Raw genomic sequence first — 18,624 nt, 5'->3', positions numbered from 1 at the left:
TTATGGCTGTGTCTCAGTGGTTTGTATCTTTTTTTCTGTTCATTCATGAAAGCTTCCCCCTTCTGTAAGTCTTATTTATTTGAATCCATTCCTATGTATCTGAGGTACAACATTTTATTCACATTTTCTGTACTGTGATTAGTTTGCTCTTCATCTGTCCTTTCTTATACATCATAACTCTTTTTTTTTTAAATCCATCATTTAATTATAAGTGCTTTATTAAGAAAACCATACATGTTTGCATTTACTTCCCAGTAACTGAAGAACAGCAATTTGTGGAAAAAAGAATCCATACCTACAACTGGTACCATGCACGTTGCCCACCACTTTCTAGGTAAGGGAGACTATGACTATATTGCAAAAAATTAAATTATTTACAAAATTCATTCTCAGGTAGTTCCTCTCACACAGTAGTTGAAAATAGAAGATTACCTTATAGTACAGTCATTCCTCAATTCATGTTGAAATTAGTGCATAGTTCCTTACTACATTTAGTGTAAGTATTCCTTTATTTTATTGCTTAAAAATTATTATCTGTTACTCCTATAATATATTAAAGTATGGTTATTCCTCTTTCTCCTAGATTTAATAGAATGTTCATAAATATAGATTTGTTCTTCATATTACACAGGTTCATATGTTTGTGATACCTCCTCATTCTCTCAAACATATAAAATTTTTTTGTTCCTCGTTCTTACTGTTTATGTATTGAGTAATTATCAGAGTAATGATTAATGAAATGCTCGAACTGATTACAGTGAAAGTTGTGATATAAACACTGGTATAAAATTACAGCTGATGAAGTATTCTAACAGCTTTTTATTGAGAACAGACTGCTATGTGTCCTCAACAGAGATAACAATGAACATCATCCTGCCCAAGTTATCAGTTTGTCTTTTGTAAATTTTTCCATTGAGTATCAGTTTTTATTTGTTTATTTTTATAAATTATCTTTATTTCTTGTATTATATAAAAGATGGAAATGATTTTCTATGACTAACTCCACTTTATTATAGAAAAAAATAAACTCACTGATATATATATAGGTAGATATTTGTTTATAATTACAGTTTCTAAAGAATCATGCATCTTTATTCACTATAAATCATTTTACAATGATATGGGTTTCGTCAGTTTGATACAAGATAAAGTATATACGGAGCGCAGTAGTACAATGTGTAGCATTAAATATTAGTTCTACAAAGTTTAAGCAATACATAATAATACAATTAAAAGTAACAGTTTTTAAAAGTTAATATAATAATCTCGTAAAGCAAAGTATTCTTTAATATTATAGAAAGAGAGATCTGTTAACCAGTTGTACTACTTATGTTTAAAACTAATTATATCCATGGTGTGACCAAAGACTGGTAACTTATTGAAAATTCTGAGTGGGTTTACTTTGTGAGAATTTCCAGTCATTGATAACCTGTGCCTACGTATATCTATATACAACTGTAAGTATTTTGAACCTGGTGAAGAGTGGACGACAATGTTCCAAATGACCTGTCTTACAAATTAAACACAAAACTTTCTTTTGTATTTTTAAAATGTTATCAACATGGGGAGAATGTCCCCATATAAAAAGGCCATATGATATATGTGATTAGAAAAGTTCAGAGTATGTCATCCGAAGGTAATCCATGCGTACCATGTCCCTTAGTTTCAAAAAGAGGTATGATACCCGAGATATCTTTTTGCAGACATGATTGATATGTTCTTGCCAATTAAGTTTGGGGTCAATGTGAATACCTAGAAGTTTTACTGATATTTAGTTTCTATATCCTTTGTCATGCCTAGTATGAGCTGTTGTGTTTTATCTGGACTACATAAGAGTTTATTAGCAGTAAACCAGTCCAAAGCTATGTCAAGAGATTCTTTTGTTATGTGATTGAGTTCAGAGATGTTCTGATGAGAGGTAAACAGTGTAGTATCATCTGTGTAACATATGACAGGATGAGGTATGTTGTAAGGCAGGTCATTGATTGCAACAATGAAAAAAAGGGGTCCGAGGATAGATCCTTGGGGAACACCTGTGTCTATCTCGAGCAAAGAAGAATGCATATTCCTGACTGAAACGAACTGTTTCCTGTTGTTCAAGTAAGAAGTGATGATGGCTAAAGTGTTCTCTTGCAACCTATAGTATTCCAATTTTTTTAGTAGGATGTCAACAGGAATGCATTCAAAGGCCTTGCTTAAGTCACATAATACAAGTGATACTTTGTTTTTGTTTTCAATAGCAGATAATGTTCAATCAATGATTTCTAAAACAGTAGCAGTTGTGTTTTTTTCCTTGCGAAATCCAAACTGAAAGTTACAAAGTAAGCCAAGATCTTCAAAGTAGGTATTTTAACTGGGATGATTTTAGATAGCTTGAGTGTATTAGGAAAAACTCCAATTCTAAGCATTAATGAAAATACTTGCTAAAGATGAGCATATTAAGTGTATTGTTTTTTTAATAATGTAATTGGACAATCAGTAGCAATCCATACTTTTTGAATTTGAAAATTTGGCAACAGTTTTTAAAATGGGTGTGATAGGATTCCAGTGAAATACATGGTCATTGGGCAGAGGGGTAGCCAGCAGGACCTTTGTGGAAGAACTTCTTCCTTTAATACTGTTTGTTATTTCCTTAACCAAATTAATAAAAAAGTTATTTAGTGCCTCAGGGTCCATCAAAGGCACTTGAGTGTGTTTGGGAGTGAGACCTTGATTTATAATTTGCCATGCTGCCTTGCATTTATTGGGAGCACTTTCTATGTACTTTTCAGATGCTAGTTTTTTGCAAGGAGGAGCTTAGTTCTGTAGAATTTTTTGGATTTAGTATACGAGTTATAAACTCTCTCTCTCTCTGCTCAGTCCTGTGAATACAGGCATGCTTGTAAATCTGGTGTAATGTGTGCAAGTTTTTCCTAATTTCAGAAAGTTCTTTGGTAAACCAGTTAGCATTTTATTTGTAGGTTTCCTTGTAGTTCTAGCTTTTGTTAGTGGAGAACAAGAATACCATAGTTCTATAAATTTCTCAAAACAATTATCAAAGGCTATTTCTGTTACCAATTTCCCTGGTTGACATTTCTATACCCAGCCCCACTTTTCCTTCCTTAACTTATCAATCAACAGTGTAATGTACTCCTCTTTTTGTCCTCTCACCAGTACAGAGTTATGTTCGGTAGTTTTGATTGGCTGCCTCTTATAAAGTGTCAGGAGCAAAGGATCATGATCTGCAAAGTGTCCTCCTGCAAATGTGACTCTAAAATCTTCCTCAATGAAATTAACTATGATGTTGTCCAAGCATGCATCCATATGAGTAGGACACTTATTTGTACAGTATAAGTTTAATGATCTTAGTACATTCAAAAATATTTTTGTGACTTGTTTGTCTGTTTTAGCCATTTCAATGATGAAATCTCCACAGACATAAATTCTTGTCTTAAATTTCAATTTTTTTTTTAATTTATAATTCAAATTTCTCAATAACTAGGTTAACATCACCATCTGGGGATCTATATAGGCTAACTAGCTAACTACTATTATGTTTTCATCCAGTAGCTTAACACAACTGAACTCTGCATGTAGTTCTGAGTTAGAAGTTTTTACATCAGTTTTAGAAAATTTCACTTCTTCTCTTACAAAAATACCTGCACCACCTTTCTTTCTCTACTTTCTACACATGATGTCAGCCACAACATACCCTTGAGGGACAGGACAAATATGTCTACTTGCTCAATTGTTAGCCGATGTTCAGATATACATATAATGCCCACAAACAAATCATTACAAAGATGTTCTAATTCTAAAATCTTATTTCTAATGCAACAGATGTCGATTTGTAACTAAGTTAATATTTTGTCTTTATCCATATTTATTTGGGGACTCTTCATCCCCACACAGTTGCTTGGAGTATTAGGTCTGGTTACTTTCTTTACTCCAGTGATACGTCCCCTTTGTTGCTTGTTAAAATGTAAGAAGATGATGTAGTACTTGCCTGAGCATTGATCTTCACTGTTTCTTTTACGTGGTGTTGCAGCATGTCTGATCCCACCAAAAATCTTGACTTCTCTGCAGTGGCTTCTTTCTGCATATTGATCTATGTACACAGCATGTTGGAATTTTCTTTGCTCGTGATCGATTCCTATTTATTCTTCTTTCTGACATCTGCATTGACTGCTTGTAGGAAGTCTTATTTTCATCTATACATAGTGCAGGTTTATTTAGTGTCCATATTTGTGTTTCCATTTCCAAAGAGCTCTTTTGAATATTTTTTTCTTTAGTTGATATCTGGATTGGCTGCTTGTGGGACATCTACTTTTGAGCTGCACATGCTGCTGGTTTATTTGCTAAAGCTACAGTCATTAGTTCATTATTTGCAGTTGTGCCCCTCCACTTGAGTTCAATCCTTGGTTTGTTATCCTTATTCTTCATGTTCACTAACTCTAGAATCCATTTTGCCATAAGTTCCTTGCCTGTTGCATTCAGATGCAACCCATGCGAGATATATAGCTCTTTGCTGTTAGGTGTATTAACGAATTTTGCATTTTGAGAGCCTAGTATTATTTTTTTTATTTTCTATTTGTGCTGTTGATTTCTTGATTTACACAAGACCAGTCAGCCAGGTCATCTCTGTGAGGAACTCCCACTACTATCACGTTTGTATTTCGTAGGTCTGACAGTGCTATTTGCAGTGAATGAAGTGCCATGTTGGCTTCATTTTTTGCTACATCATTATTACCATTATTACCAGCCCAAATAACAGCATAGTCTTCTTTATTTAGTTTATGTAAGCCACTGCATTTTTTAAGTATCTCACTCATTGGGGCTCCAGGCATTACCTTTCCTTCAATTTCATAATTGTTTCTAGCTAGTTTTATCATGTTCTCAGTACATCTTCTGCCATGGCTATCAGAGGCAATGTATATTTTCGGTTTTTGTCTTAGTGACTGTTTTTCTGTGACTATGAATTGCTTTTCCAAGAAGTCACTTGTAGACTTGCTTTCATTTGTGATTGTGGTTACTGGTATCCGTTATCCAGCATTATACACTCTGTGTGGAACATCATGATTTAGTACAGACACTTCCAGTTTGTTGTTTATGTTCACTTGTCCCTTTTCTACACTATTGTAAATATGTTTACTACGCGATTCTTGTCTCTGTAAGTCATTAGTGAGTGTACATATCACTGAGTTCACCTTCATAAGTTCCTCTTGTACAGTTTTGAGCACCTTCTTTAATTCTTCGCATTCACGGTCACAGGTTTTCACACGGTCCAGATCGTGATATGCATTACGAAAACACTGAATCCATTTCCAATTTTTCACTCTATTTGTAGTATTAGTACACGAGTAATGGAATTTCTGCTTACACTTTATACAGCAAATAATTGATTATGTGAGTTCCTTGTGGATGTGTCACATATATGGCTCAATATGTGTTTCTTTCTGCCTGGAGCTTCAGTAGGGACAATATGTTTCTTGATGTTCCTCACAGTATAATGCAGAATGGAACAAGCAACAGCTGCAGCTGAGTACCAAATCTAGGTCATCACAACAGCCACAGCTGTTGACCTGCCAACAGAGCAGGACCTAAGCACTACTGTGCCACCAGACTACAGCAAGTCAATGGCCTGGGACACTGGCCAATCTACAGGAAGTTTCCATGGTTCCATCTGCCATGATCCAGCAAAAGCCAAGAACAGGTCACAGGCTCCTGTTTGAGATGCTCCTGAGTGACATAGAAACACAACAACTTCCACAATCAGCACCAGACAGCTGCATTTAAAATGCCTGTGTCCAGGCTGTCATTGTCAAACAGCTGGGTAGTAGTATGACATCTGGCCCATATTGGTCAGCACAGTGCTGATGCTGGTGCCATCGCCACCATTCTGAGCCATGAACCTTTGCTTGCCATTTGATTACTCAGGTGCTTAGGCTGTTCGGAACTCTGCCCCCTTTAAGAGCTTGCAGCACTGAGTGCAGCCATCCCCAACTGTGCTGAGTTTCATATGGAAAACTCCTTTGACCTCTGTCACTGGGGCAAGATGCAGTCTGCAAGACTTCCCTTGACAAAGTAGCTGCAGCAATGGCAATGGCACACAGCCTGCACATCCCCTGACATGTTCAGGCTTAGAGGTCAACACACCAGGAGACATGGTGTCAGTCCATTTGCCACACTCATCAAGGATCAACACCAGTTGTAAGTGTAGCAGAAGGAGCCACAGCAGCAGCCAAGTACTGAATCTAGGACATTCTCAACTGTCTCCATCAGCCCCAATCATTGACCTGCTGATGCAGTAATAACGAGGCACTTTCATGCTGCTGGACTACCGTGATTCAATGGTCTGGCACACTGACCAACCTTCAGGAAGTATTTGCAGTTCAACATCCTTGGGTGTGATGACAGCCAGCCACAGAACACTGGCCTCTCTTCGAAACATTTCTGTGTGCCACAGAAACACAGCTTCTTTCACATGGTTAGCATCTGACAGTGGTATTTAAACCCTCAGGATCAGCCCATCATCATTCCAGACAGCTGGGCAATGTTGCTTGTTGCTGTACCTAGCATGGGTTGGACACAGCCATGGAATATTCAGTGACCATGATGCAGTTGCCACTGCTATCACAGGCCATGAATCATGAACTGCTGGCAGATCACCCAGGCTCCTTGGCACCCAACATCCTGTTGCAGTTGCCGTGAGCCCACTTGCTGACATATCTGCTGTGAATGTATGACAAGCCAGCTCCGTAGCACTGGGGAAACACTGCATCCATATACTGGCTTCCAGTTCAGATACGGTGCCATGACTATCCTTGCTGATGCTGCTTCCAGTGTGTCAGCAATGCCAAGCTCAACATTCCACGTCTCTGGCAGCAAGCATATGCTGCAGGCTGGTTGTTACACCTGCCTTTCCTTCTTTGCTGACAGAAAATGTTATGGAAAAGTGCTAAACTGCACCAGAGATGAAGGTGCACCCATGTAATTGTCTAGATCAGATGAAATAATAAAAAACTGGTTTGATCATTAACTGTGTCTATCTCCCTAAGCATCTTATGAAACCAGTATTCTCCGAAGTGAGAATCAAGTGCCTCCTGGCAATCACCAGTTTGACTCCCACCACTCAGTAGCAATTATTGGACCCCCAAGCTGCAAATGTTCATCTTGTTACCAATTCAAAATGGAATATGTATGCTATTTTTCATTCATCTTAGAAGGTAGCATTAGATAATTTATGCACTGAAAGTACAAACATGCATAATTTACTAATTATATGGTCAATATGACTTTCCAGTTCTAATATTTTTCTAGAATGTGATGAGTTAGATGTTAACATTTAATTTGAAGATAGGCTGTGATTAGCTATTTTTTGTGAAACATTACTATTTTAAAACAAATTGGGGATGAACCAGGATGTCAAGTCTAACCAATAGATCAAAATTCATGAATTGCAGCTTCAGTATAACTTTTCCATTTTTTCTACATTCTCAAACTCCATAGGTACTCTTCTAGAACAAATAAATATATTGACTGTAAAAGATAGAGACTCAAATGATTGAACAAGCCAGGAAAGTGACTGGAGTTTTGATACTCAGCTTCAGTATAAACATTTGTCCCAACACATCACATAAATTTAAGTTGAAACAATGTGCTGAAAAGGGAAATGAATCTGAACTTGTGGCATTAATAATCAGTGCCTAAGTAAAGACCTAATGTAACATGCCCAGCATGTTGCATCTTGGTCTCAAGGTACCGTTTACCTTTGCTACTACTATTGTATCTATACTGGAAAACCCAAATAATTCTACCAGAAGCCACCTCTGAAAGAATGAGTAAACTGCAGAAAGAAAGATATGAGCCAATATTTCATTATGAATGATGTCATGTATTTAGCATAGAAAGTATGTGGCAATATCAAATTATTGTGGAATATTTAAGTGTTGTAACAGTGTTTTTAGCATTCCCCAAAAAGTTCTCAATTCTTCTTAATGATTTCCTATTAATGTTACATACTGAGCCCCTGCAAGGGTGTGAGTGCAGTTACAGATTTTGAGTTAAATCTAACTTTTGTAATCTTACCACATTTCTTGATACAAGAGGCTCCTATTGTAGCACACTTTGTTGAAAAAAAAAAAAGAAAAAAGTCATTTATGAACCAACTCCATGCATATTGTATCACTGAGATGTGTGACCTATTTAGTTTACAGAGAAGCACTCTCACAATTAATAAAAAAATCTGGGCTATTATTCCATGTTTGAGTTGATTTCACATTAAATCCTAATGGAACTGTGACATTTACAGCAATGAACATTTACATTTTGCAGGAGCACTCTGCAGAAATTTCACATTTAATTCAAGGAAACCCTTTTCAGAGATTGAAAGTGTAGGACAAAAGAAAATGAACGTAGAACATTTTGTGAATTTTGGTTTGACAAGTTCTCTGTGGTCCAATGCACTGCATTGATGCACAAAATATCTGATTCAGTATTTTCATTCACTGATCACTCATTCCTTCATTTATTCATAGGGTTCCACAGATCCTATCATTAATTAGACAAACTAATTATGTGCAGAGTATTAACATTGTTACTATGAGAAAAATCTGACAAGACTGGGAACGACATGAAAACTCACAGAAACTGGCCAAATGGCCAAGTGCATCAACTGTGAGTTTTTTATTTTTTTTATTTATCTACAAATTCCATAGATCCTGTTATGTGTATGACGCTAGGATGTAGAACGACTTGAGTAATATATGTTCACAGACCATGGTATCAATTAGTTTACAAGAGCAGAACTAGACATAAATTACATAAGACTTGCAAAAATAATAATGAACTAAAATAAAGTCGTAGGAATAATACATTATGCAAAGTTTATCATATTGCAAAAGCCTATTTGTCACAGTAAGTATATGGTTACAAATAGAAACAAAAAGAACATAAACAAACAACAGTAAATATAAATGCATACAAAGACTACTTTTCTCTGTTGAAGTATTCATCAAGTGAGTAAAACGTTTTCTCGATTAAATATGTCTTTAGATTGTTTTTGAATGATGCACTGTTACTACGTAGACTTTTTATATAGTTCGGTAGTAAGTTAAATATTTTGACATTGGAGTAATGCACTCCTTTCTGTACACAAGCTAAACTTTTTAGTTCAAAGTGGAGGTCAGCCTTCTTTCTTGTATTGTGATAATGGAAGCTTTCATTGGTTTCATAGTGGGCAGGATTATCAACCAAGAAACTCATTAGGGAAAAAATATACTGGCAGGTTGTGGAAAGTATTCCAAGTTTTTTAAAGAGCATATGGCAGGAGGTTCTTGGGGGTACTCTGCACATTATACGGACTACTTTTTTCTGCATGAGGAAGATTTTTTTAGATGAGGGTGAATTGCCCCATAAGATGACGCTATAACACATAATGGAGTGGAAGTATGCAAAGTATGTGGGCTTCGTGACATTTATGTCTCCAGATTGTGAGATTGTCCTAATGGCAAAAATTGCTGAGGACAGCCTTTCTACAGTCTCGAGGACATGGTGGTCCCAGTTGAGCCTACTGTCTATGTGGAGGCCTAAGAATTTGGTGCAGTGTACCCTTTCTATCTGATTATTGTTATTTAAAACAGTAATCTCCTGGGGGAGTTTGTGGTCAAGGCTGAAATGGATATAATTTGTTTTGCTCAGGTTTACTGTGAGCGAGTTCACTTGGAACCAGGTTAATAGTACTGTAAGTAATTTGTTGGCATCAACCTCTATATCAGTGAGCTGTTTGTTACTAATAAAAATGCTGGTGTCGTCAGCAAACATGGTGAACTTGCATGTATTGCATGAAAAAGGTAGGTCATTTACGTATATCAGAAACAGCAACAGACCAAGGACGGATCCCTGGGGTACTCCATGGAGTACAGTGCTGCAGTCTGACTCTACTGCCTCTCCCTCTTTATTGCTCCCATTGAGAATTACCTTCTGCTTCCTGTTTTGGAGGTAGGATTTTATCCAGCTTCCCAGTGCCCCAGTGATTCCATAGTGGTGTGCTTTGTTGAGGAGTATTTTGTGGTCCACACAGTCGAAGGCTTTGGACAGATCACAAAATATTCCAACTGCCTTCATTTTATTATTTAGGGATTCCAGTATATCATTTGTGAAAGAAAATATGGCCTCAGTTGTGGACATACTTTTCTGGAAACCGAACTGTCTATCACTTATGATGCCAAAGTTTTCTAGGTACCTTACAATTCTGGAGTGCAGTAGTTTATCAAGGACTTTAGCGAAAGTGGACAGGAGGGAGACTGGATGATAGTTTGAGACTTGCGTTGTGTCTCCCTTTTTGTGGAGAGGCTTCACTATAGCAAGTTTCATGCCCTCTGGGAAAACACCCTGGTACATAGAGGCATTAAATATATGGGCTAATACTTTGTTTAATTGGTCAGAGCAGGTTTTTAGCAGCTTACTGGAGATATTATCTACACCAGATGATCCCTTACATTTTAATGAGGCAATGGTTTTTTTAATCTCATATCTGGTTATGAGGGATATCTTTATCTCGCTCACTGGAATGGGAAAACTGTGCTTCAGTAGATCCATGGCACTTTATAAGGATCCATTGCAACCTATTTGCTCTGCAGAACTTATGAAGTAGTCATTGAATGCATTCACAATAGTCTCTTGGTTGCTTACAGTATTGTCATGAATGTTTAGTACAATGTCTACTGGTTTACTGGCTCTGTTTGTACCAGTCTCACTCCTTATTATGTCCCAGATTGCTTTAATTTTATTACTGGACTGGTTGATTTTGGATCTAAAATATATGCTTTTTGAAAGTTTGATTACCTTACTCAAAGTTTTACAATACTTTTTATAATGATTTATTTGACTGGGGTTTCCTGATTCTTTTGCTGTTATGTACACATTTCTTTTTTGCTTGCAAGATGTCCTAATCCCATTTGTTATCCATGGTTTTTTTGTGTTTTCTTTTGGTACATTCCTATAAACTTTTTTTGGAAGGAGGTTTCAAATATTGATGCAATTTCTTTACTAAACAGGATATACTTGGAATTTACATCTGTTTCGGAATATATGTGACTCCAATTTAAATTATGGAGGCATGATTTGAATGTTTTGATTGTTAGTACATATATGGGCCTGAATACCTTCCACATTGGCTCAGTTTTATTCTGACAAACATTTATATTTTTGATGGTAAGTCTTTGACCATCATGGTCAGAAAGACCATTTATTATTTTACTAACACTGATACTGCCCAATTTCTCTTGGTCTACAAAAACGTTGTCAATTAGTGTGCTTGAATATGAAGTTACTCTGGTGGGAAAATTGACCACTGGCAGAAGGTTGTAGGTGTACATCAGATTTCCTAGGTCTGTCTTCCCACTACTATGTGTAAGAAAGTTGATGTTGAAATCTCCAAGTAGTACAACATCTCTTTTGTAGTTGAATAAGTGCAGTAAAAGCAAATCGAGCTGCTTCAAAAAGAGGTCAAGATTTCCTGAAGGTGCTCTATAAATTGCCACAATTAATAGGGGGAAATTACTTACAGAAATTTCGATGGCACATGATTCAAAATGTTTCTCTAAACAAAAATTTGGAACATACATTTCTTTTCAATTGATACTGTTCTTAACAAAAATTGCAACAGCACCACCTTTTCTTTGGTTTCTGCAGTATGAAGACATCAGGTTGTAGTCAGGTATTACCAGCCTTTCCACCCCTGAGCAGGCGTGATGCTCAGTGAAGCATAGTACATGGGCATGATCTATGCTTCCATTGTCTTGCACATTGACTGGGAGTTCGTTTAGATTATTTAACAGGCCTCTAATATTTTGGTGGAAGATTGCAAGTTGATCCATTACAGAGGCTGTTACAGGGTTTTGCCCAAAAAATTATTCTTAACTGTCGATTTCACGAATGCACTCTTGTCCTGTTTTTTTGAAAACCGTTTGTCTATTGTAGTTTGTTTATACGAAGTGCATCTCATAGAGTTGAGTTGTTCTGTCATTGCTGTTTTTAGGAGAATACCTAATGCTCTCTTTCCTGCCCGGTTTAGGTGCATACCATGTTTTGTAAACAACTCTCTTCTAAAACTGCTTACACCTACAACACTGTTATTAAAGCAATTGCAAGTCTTTGTCAATTTATAGTTTGTTTGCGAGATAGCTTTGTTGACACATGACTGTGGTTCCAAGTCATGTCTTTTTGGGATGTTTACAACAAATAACTTGGAGCGATTTAGCGCTAAGAAATTCTTTTCCAGTGTTTGTATCACATCGTGGCCTTCATTACAGACTACATTGTTTGCACCACTGATTATTATCACATAGTCATTTTTAATGTTCTCAGGATCACAACCCAATAATACTTCCTCAATTTTTGGACCAGGTTTCACTATTCCACACACTTCAGCATTGCTAAGATTGCTTTTTACGATATCTGCTAAGCCTCTACCATGACTGTCCGCAAAAATGTGTACATGTTTGATAGATTTATTTGGAGCAGAAAGTTTGTAGTTGTCAGAAATCAAACGTTCATTTGGTGAAGATATAGGCTTTGGCTTATCAAATGAAACTTCCTTGTGATAACTTTCACTTTTAGGGACTTTAACACACGATTTTATTTTTGATTCTGCGCCAGTCACTGATACACTGTTACTAGGAGCAAATTTATTTATGTCCACCAAGTTTGTGTCACTTACTGTTTGAGAAGTATTAGCGCCCGGTGATCTGCGTTTGTTGTTGACTTTCCTCCATTCCGTCGATTTATCCATTTTATCTTGTTGGAGTAAAAGCACGTTTACCTTCATTCTTAGTTGTACATTTTCGAGCTTCAGGCTGTGGTTTTCTCTTCTTAGACCATCAATAACGAAATGTAAACTTGAAATGCATTCACTAAATTTCGAGAATTCACTTTTATACTTTACACACGCTTATTTTTTGACTGCATTACTATAATTCATTTGAGCGTTAAAGTCAGGTACACCTGCACCTGCTGCCAGTTGCTGAGTGTTGACAGGAAGACGACAACAAGATGAAGGACAAACGAAACGGCATGGCAGAATAACAAGTCCAGTGATTAAACCAACAGCAAAAACCAAAGATGTAGTGAATCCAGAAACCAAAAGCACTGTGTGTAATGAGACAGACTGAGCAGCTGTGCAGCTAACTTTAAAGGGTGGCCATGAGCACTATCAGGTTGGCCAGAAGGTCATGCCTCCATAGACAGCATTGCAGTGTGATACCAGTGCTCACAGTTTTATCAGCGCCACCTAGAGCCTCTCATCAAGTTCCGTGCCTTCTGGCTGGCTTTCAAACTTGCTGAGGCAGGATACCACAATTATCACTAAGGTGTGGTGCTGTATTTTGTGCTCACATTGGCTACTTCAAAATAGCTGCTGCTCCTTCAACTATAGTTAGTAGTTGCTGTCCATCTAGTACAATTCCTTAATAAGTGATGTGACTATATCAATAATGTTCAAAGAACATGAAAAGTTTACAGTAACCTTTGTTACTTGGCATGTGATTGTATTGTATTGTATGTTAACCGGGGACCTAGAAACGACAGAGAGGCTCTGTACCCGCTGCAGCCGCAGTGGTCCACAACCCCATGACGACTACCACAGTCCACTTCACCCCTCCACCACCCCACACCGAACCCAGGGTTATTATGTGGTTCGGCCCCCGGTGGACCCCCCCAGGAAACGTCTCACACCAGATGAGTGTAACCCCTATGTTTGCGTGGTAGAGTAATGGTGGTGTATGCGTACGTGGAGAACTAGTTTGCGCAGCAATCGCCGACATAGTGTAACTGAGGCGGAATAAGGGGAACCAGCCCGCATTCGCCGAGGCAGATGGAAAACTACCTAAAAACCATCCACAGACTGGCCGGTTCACTGGACCTCAATGCAAATCCACCAGTCGGATTCGTGCCGGGGACCAGGCGCCCCCTTCCCACCCAGAAAGCCGTGCATTAGACAGCACGGCCAACTGGGCAGGTTTGGCATGTGATCAGTAAGATATTTCCATACCTGAGTCTAAATATTTACATAATTTGTAGAACAGCCTTGTGAAAAATAGTTTAGTGCAACCTCAGGTGACCCCAGAGCACAGAAAAGCGTGGAGGTGAACTGAACTCAAAATTTTTAGTGATTTGTTGGGGACATTCATAACAGGACACCCAAGTCCAAACAAAGGGCTGCAGCAACAGTTTTGGCCAAACAACATGTGTATGTGCAAATCAGTGCTGTGTGGAAGGAAAGGTCATTATGGGGGCATGTTCACATCAGCAGACCTACATGTCCTGGCACAGAATACTGGTTCAGGTCCAGTCACGCTGAATGCCTGACCAGATGAAACACTGTTTCGTAAGGGTGACAAATGTGCAGACACCAGAGTGTGCAAGATGGTGAGTGCAATCAAATGATGGTTTTCAGAAGACTGGGGGGGAGAAAGGGACATGAGAGATTTATGGGTCTGCTGGGCTGCAATGGTTCTATGTGCACATCACACCAGATAATATGTCAGAGACAGGTAGAGTGATTAATTGGAGGTTGAGGCTGGGTCTGATCTTGAGTGGTGGCTAGGGCAATGCAATCTAGTCATTGTGTTATGGCTGAGTACTGGCTAAGACAATCAACCAAAATGTTGCCATTGCCGGTGATATGCCAGTGTTGGTAGCCTGAACTGTCATGAGGAGATCTGATCTAAATCTCTTCCTACAAAAGCCAGCAGTGACATGGCTGTGGTCTGTAAAGACGGTTAAAATGCATCCCTTGACTGAAGGTCAGAAGCATCAAGTGGCTTTTTAGACCATGAGGAGTTCACAGTTGTGTGTGTCCCAGCAGCATTGTGGATCAGAATGCTTGGAAGAATAACAAGCAAATGGCTGCCAAATAATGACTGAGGAGGGGCTGGTGGGGTAGGGGTGGGTCAAAAGGGCTGCGTTGGTGCAGTTCTGTTTTGTCTTTTCAGAGCTCTCAGTCAGTGCCTAGGTCCACGAGGCCAGTCTCTTGCCTTTCTTCATACCTCCACAAAGTGCGGTCAGAAAAAGTTAAACATGCTGATGAACTGCCTGAGGCCCTTGAAAGTGGTAGGTTGTGGAAGGTCTGCTACTGCCTGTACTTTCTTGGGGAGAGCCAGTGGTAGGGAGATAATCTCTGAGAAATTCAACCTCGCTCACCCCAGAAACACATGTGGTGGGGTTGCAGATCGCCCCAGCTTCCTGTAGACATGTAAAAACTCCTCAGAGATGTTGGCAGTCTTCATTGGGGCCTCTGAGGTAAATAAGTACATCATCTATATAGAGGAAACAACACGATGCACCTTGGAGGTTGTTGTATAAAAATTGCCACCAGTTTGGTGCAGCGTTGCAGAGGCCGAATGTCATAAAAGTATGTTTGAACAGGCAGAAAGGAATTATTATGGTTGTTTTTTCACTGTCCTCTGGGGCAACTGGGAATTGGTTGGCAGTTTTTGGACAGTCTATCTCCATGCAGAGTGTTGCTCCCAAAATGGCATCACTGAAAGTGCATAGGACTTGGATGATGTAATGGTCATGAATGGTGCAGGTGTTGAGCTTATGGTAATAACCACAAAAACGCCAAGAACCACCCTTCTTTGGGGCAATGTTAAGAGCTGAAACCCAATGCCTTTTGGAAGGGTAAGGTATGCCAATAGCAAGTAGCTCTTTGAGCTGCTTCTGCACAATTTTGCACTTGTCAAAGGGCAGGGAGCAGGCATGCTGGAAAACAGGGGGCTGGGTACAGTGGTAGTGTAATGCATGATGTCTTGCTGAATGTTCTTTGGGTACGGGAAGGCCGGCTAAGAAGAGAAAATTTCATAAAGAGCTCAGCATATTGGCCTGAATATGCCACCTCTTTCACGGCGAAACATAAAGCATAACAGGAGCTACAGCAGATGGACTTGCTGGAGGCACTGTTGACTAAATGACGCTTTGCTGTGTCAGCCAGAAGATGGTAATGGCCAAGAAAATCAGCACTTATAATAGGATTGGTAACATTTGCAACTGTGAGTTCACAATTAAGGCCTAAGTTGGACGAACTCTGCAAGTATTAGGTTGGTGCATAAGTCTGTAGAGTTTTTGTTTTGCATGCTGATATACTGGTTGCTGTTGGTTTATTTATTGTTTGTACATTTTTATTTGTAGTTCACTGTTGCTGTTTCAGTTTACATTTTGTCATTTGGAGATAGTGAGTGAAGCTTTGGACACTGGAACAAGGAGTGTCAAGTGGAGAAATTGAAACATTTTCAACATATTCTTCTGGCTGAGTTGAATAGAAGGGTGACAGGAGTGGAGGGGCCAGAAAAATTTGCACTATGTATGGGGATAATGCTATTGGACAGAGCATGGCAAGAAAATGTTTTTCTCATTTTAAGGAGATGTTTTGACATTAGTGACTCTCCACATTCTGGAAGACTTTCAGTTTTTGATGATCATTTAAATGCATTAATCCACAATGATCCTTATCAGTGTACTTGTGAACTGGCAAAAGTGATGAACTGTGATTATTTCACCACCAGTCACATGCAGTGGGAAAGGTTCAAAAATCAGGTGTGTGGGTACTGCATGCTGTAAGTCAAAATCACAAAAGTCAGAGGGCGGTCTTATGTGCACCTCTGCTTGCTAATCATCAGTTGACTCATGAACAACCTGACCATTCTTATTCTGTATCATTACTGGTGATGAGAAATGGTGTCTTTATGCAAACGTAAGGAAAAGAAAGTTATGATTGAATCCAAAACAACAGCAACTCCCCATACAAAGACCTGCGTGCATCCACAAAAGATAATGTTATGCATTTGATGGAACAGTGATGGTGTGGTGTACTATGAATTGCTTCCTCAAGGTGGAGCCATTACTGCAGATATTTACTGTCAACAACTGAGACATTTTGCATATTCAATCCAAGAACAATGAAGTGATGCTACTCCATCATAATGGCCACCCATGTTCTGCTAGATTGACAAAAAACACTATACACAAGTTGGTTTGGGAAGTCATTCCACACCAACCTTATTCACATTTTCTTACACACTCAGATTTTTACATTTTTTGCTCTGCTCTCTATTGAACAACCTTCAAGAAACTTCCTTTATGGATGAAAATGCACTCCGAACATGGCTCACTGACTTCCTCACCTCAAAACTACATCATTTCTACAGTCACAGAATTGACAAGTTACCTCTTATAAAAAATGAAGGAAAATATATTATTGATGACTACAGTCTCTGTTATGTGTATCTGTTGTGTTCATTAAATGTAAGGAAAAATGCTACAAACTTATGCACTAGCCCAGTAGTAGTAGCTTAGTTGTTGCCAGTGGTGATCAGGAGGGTGAAGGTAGGGCCTGGATTTGGAAGACATTTGTGGGGCAATAGGGATATCTCAGAATGGTGTTGATGTGGTAGTGAAGTAGAGAATTGTATCATTCAGGTCTTGAATGAACAGTTGTGAAATGCTACAGCAACTGGTTGTGCCACCTTCTGGTGGCTGCTGTAGTTTGGGGACTGAGACCAAGGCGATCAACAGTTTGTAGCATTCTTGCTGAATCTCTGGTGGTACCAGCAAACTGAAGTAAATGCACTGTGGTTGTCAGAGGGGGCAGCTGAAACCGCATCGTTGGCGGCTGTTTTTGCCTGTGCCTTCATCACCAGGATGGGGAGTTGTCAGTGCCCAACAGTGAGTGGGGAAGGTGTAGGTGGGTGATTAGGCGGTCAGTGATGTCATTTTTGAGCTCACGCAAGTCGCAATCTGATAGAGGTCGGGGGCATGTGCAATGGATGGGAGGTTGTCAGTGGTGGGGGAAGTGAGAAACGTCACATGCAGAGAGTTGATAGATAGAGCAGGAGACACGGGCAAATAGCCACTGGTGGCTGCATGTCCGAGACATGGGGCAATAGCTAGTGGAATGCATTGCACCTGCTGCTGTAGGGGCATTTAAAGACTCAAACTGTTTATTAGCCAAAACAGTTACCTCATTTAACCTGACGCCAGGGAAATCTGGATGGAGTGGATAGATGCATAAGGCAGCAATTGAGGAACAGACATTTGGGAAGAATGTGCAGCTCGACAAGCTCTCAGAAATTATCCAGCAATAAGAGATGGGCACAAGTCACTCCACTGCTCAGATGATAACAAATAGCATGTCTGTTGCAAGTCTGAAAGTGCAGAGCTGGAAATGAAACACTGTTTGAGCTTAGTGTATCTGTCTGAGGGGGGACAGTTGTGAAATAACATCCCAGCCATGGGTAGTGGTGGTCAGGTCAAGCTGGCCAGCAGCCATCCCAAACCTTGCTGCATCAGTGGTGATAGGACAGCCTGCAACAACTGTCTCAATAGAAGAAAAGCACAGGCGTGAGTGCTGAGGGTTGAAGGGGGCAGATGGATTGCAGTGAGACCTGGGTGTGGTTCTGTGGGGTTGGCTGGTGCTCACCAGTGACCCCATTGGTTAGCTAATTCAAATGGTTCTGAAGTTCTGCCAGTTGTGCCAGACTTCTGAAATATCCAAAGTGCTTGTTGGCACTGGGATGGAAGGGATGATGAGAGGCTGCTGTGTGAAAGGTCCATCAGGCATGGCCGCTCAAGTAGTGGGGACATGTAGCA

At 39.3% G+C, this 18,624-nt stretch overlaps 1 protein-coding gene across 1 annotated transcript in view; it reads left to right on the top strand.

Moving 5' to 3' along the window:
* LOC126174922 (cytosolic carboxypeptidase Nna1-like) overlaps positions 1-18,624 on the top strand; it is a 551,652-nt gene that overhangs the window by 449,305 nt on the left and 83,723 nt on the right. Inside the window, exon 19 of the mRNA XM_049921363.1 lies at positions 256-334. Within this exon, the coding sequence (XP_049777320.1) occupies positions 256-334 (79 nt within the window). The remainder of the gene's footprint in view (positions 1-255; positions 335-18,624) is intronic.

The sequence above is a fragment of the Schistocerca cancellata genome, chromosome 3 (genome assembly GCF_023864275.1).
Source record: "Schistocerca cancellata isolate TAMUIC-IGC-003103 chromosome 3, iqSchCanc2.1, whole genome shotgun sequence".
In the NCBI taxonomy this organism is placed as follows: domain Eukaryota; kingdom Metazoa; phylum Arthropoda; class Insecta; order Orthoptera; family Acrididae; genus Schistocerca; species Schistocerca cancellata.
This window is presented reverse-complemented; position numbering and strand designations above follow the sequence as displayed.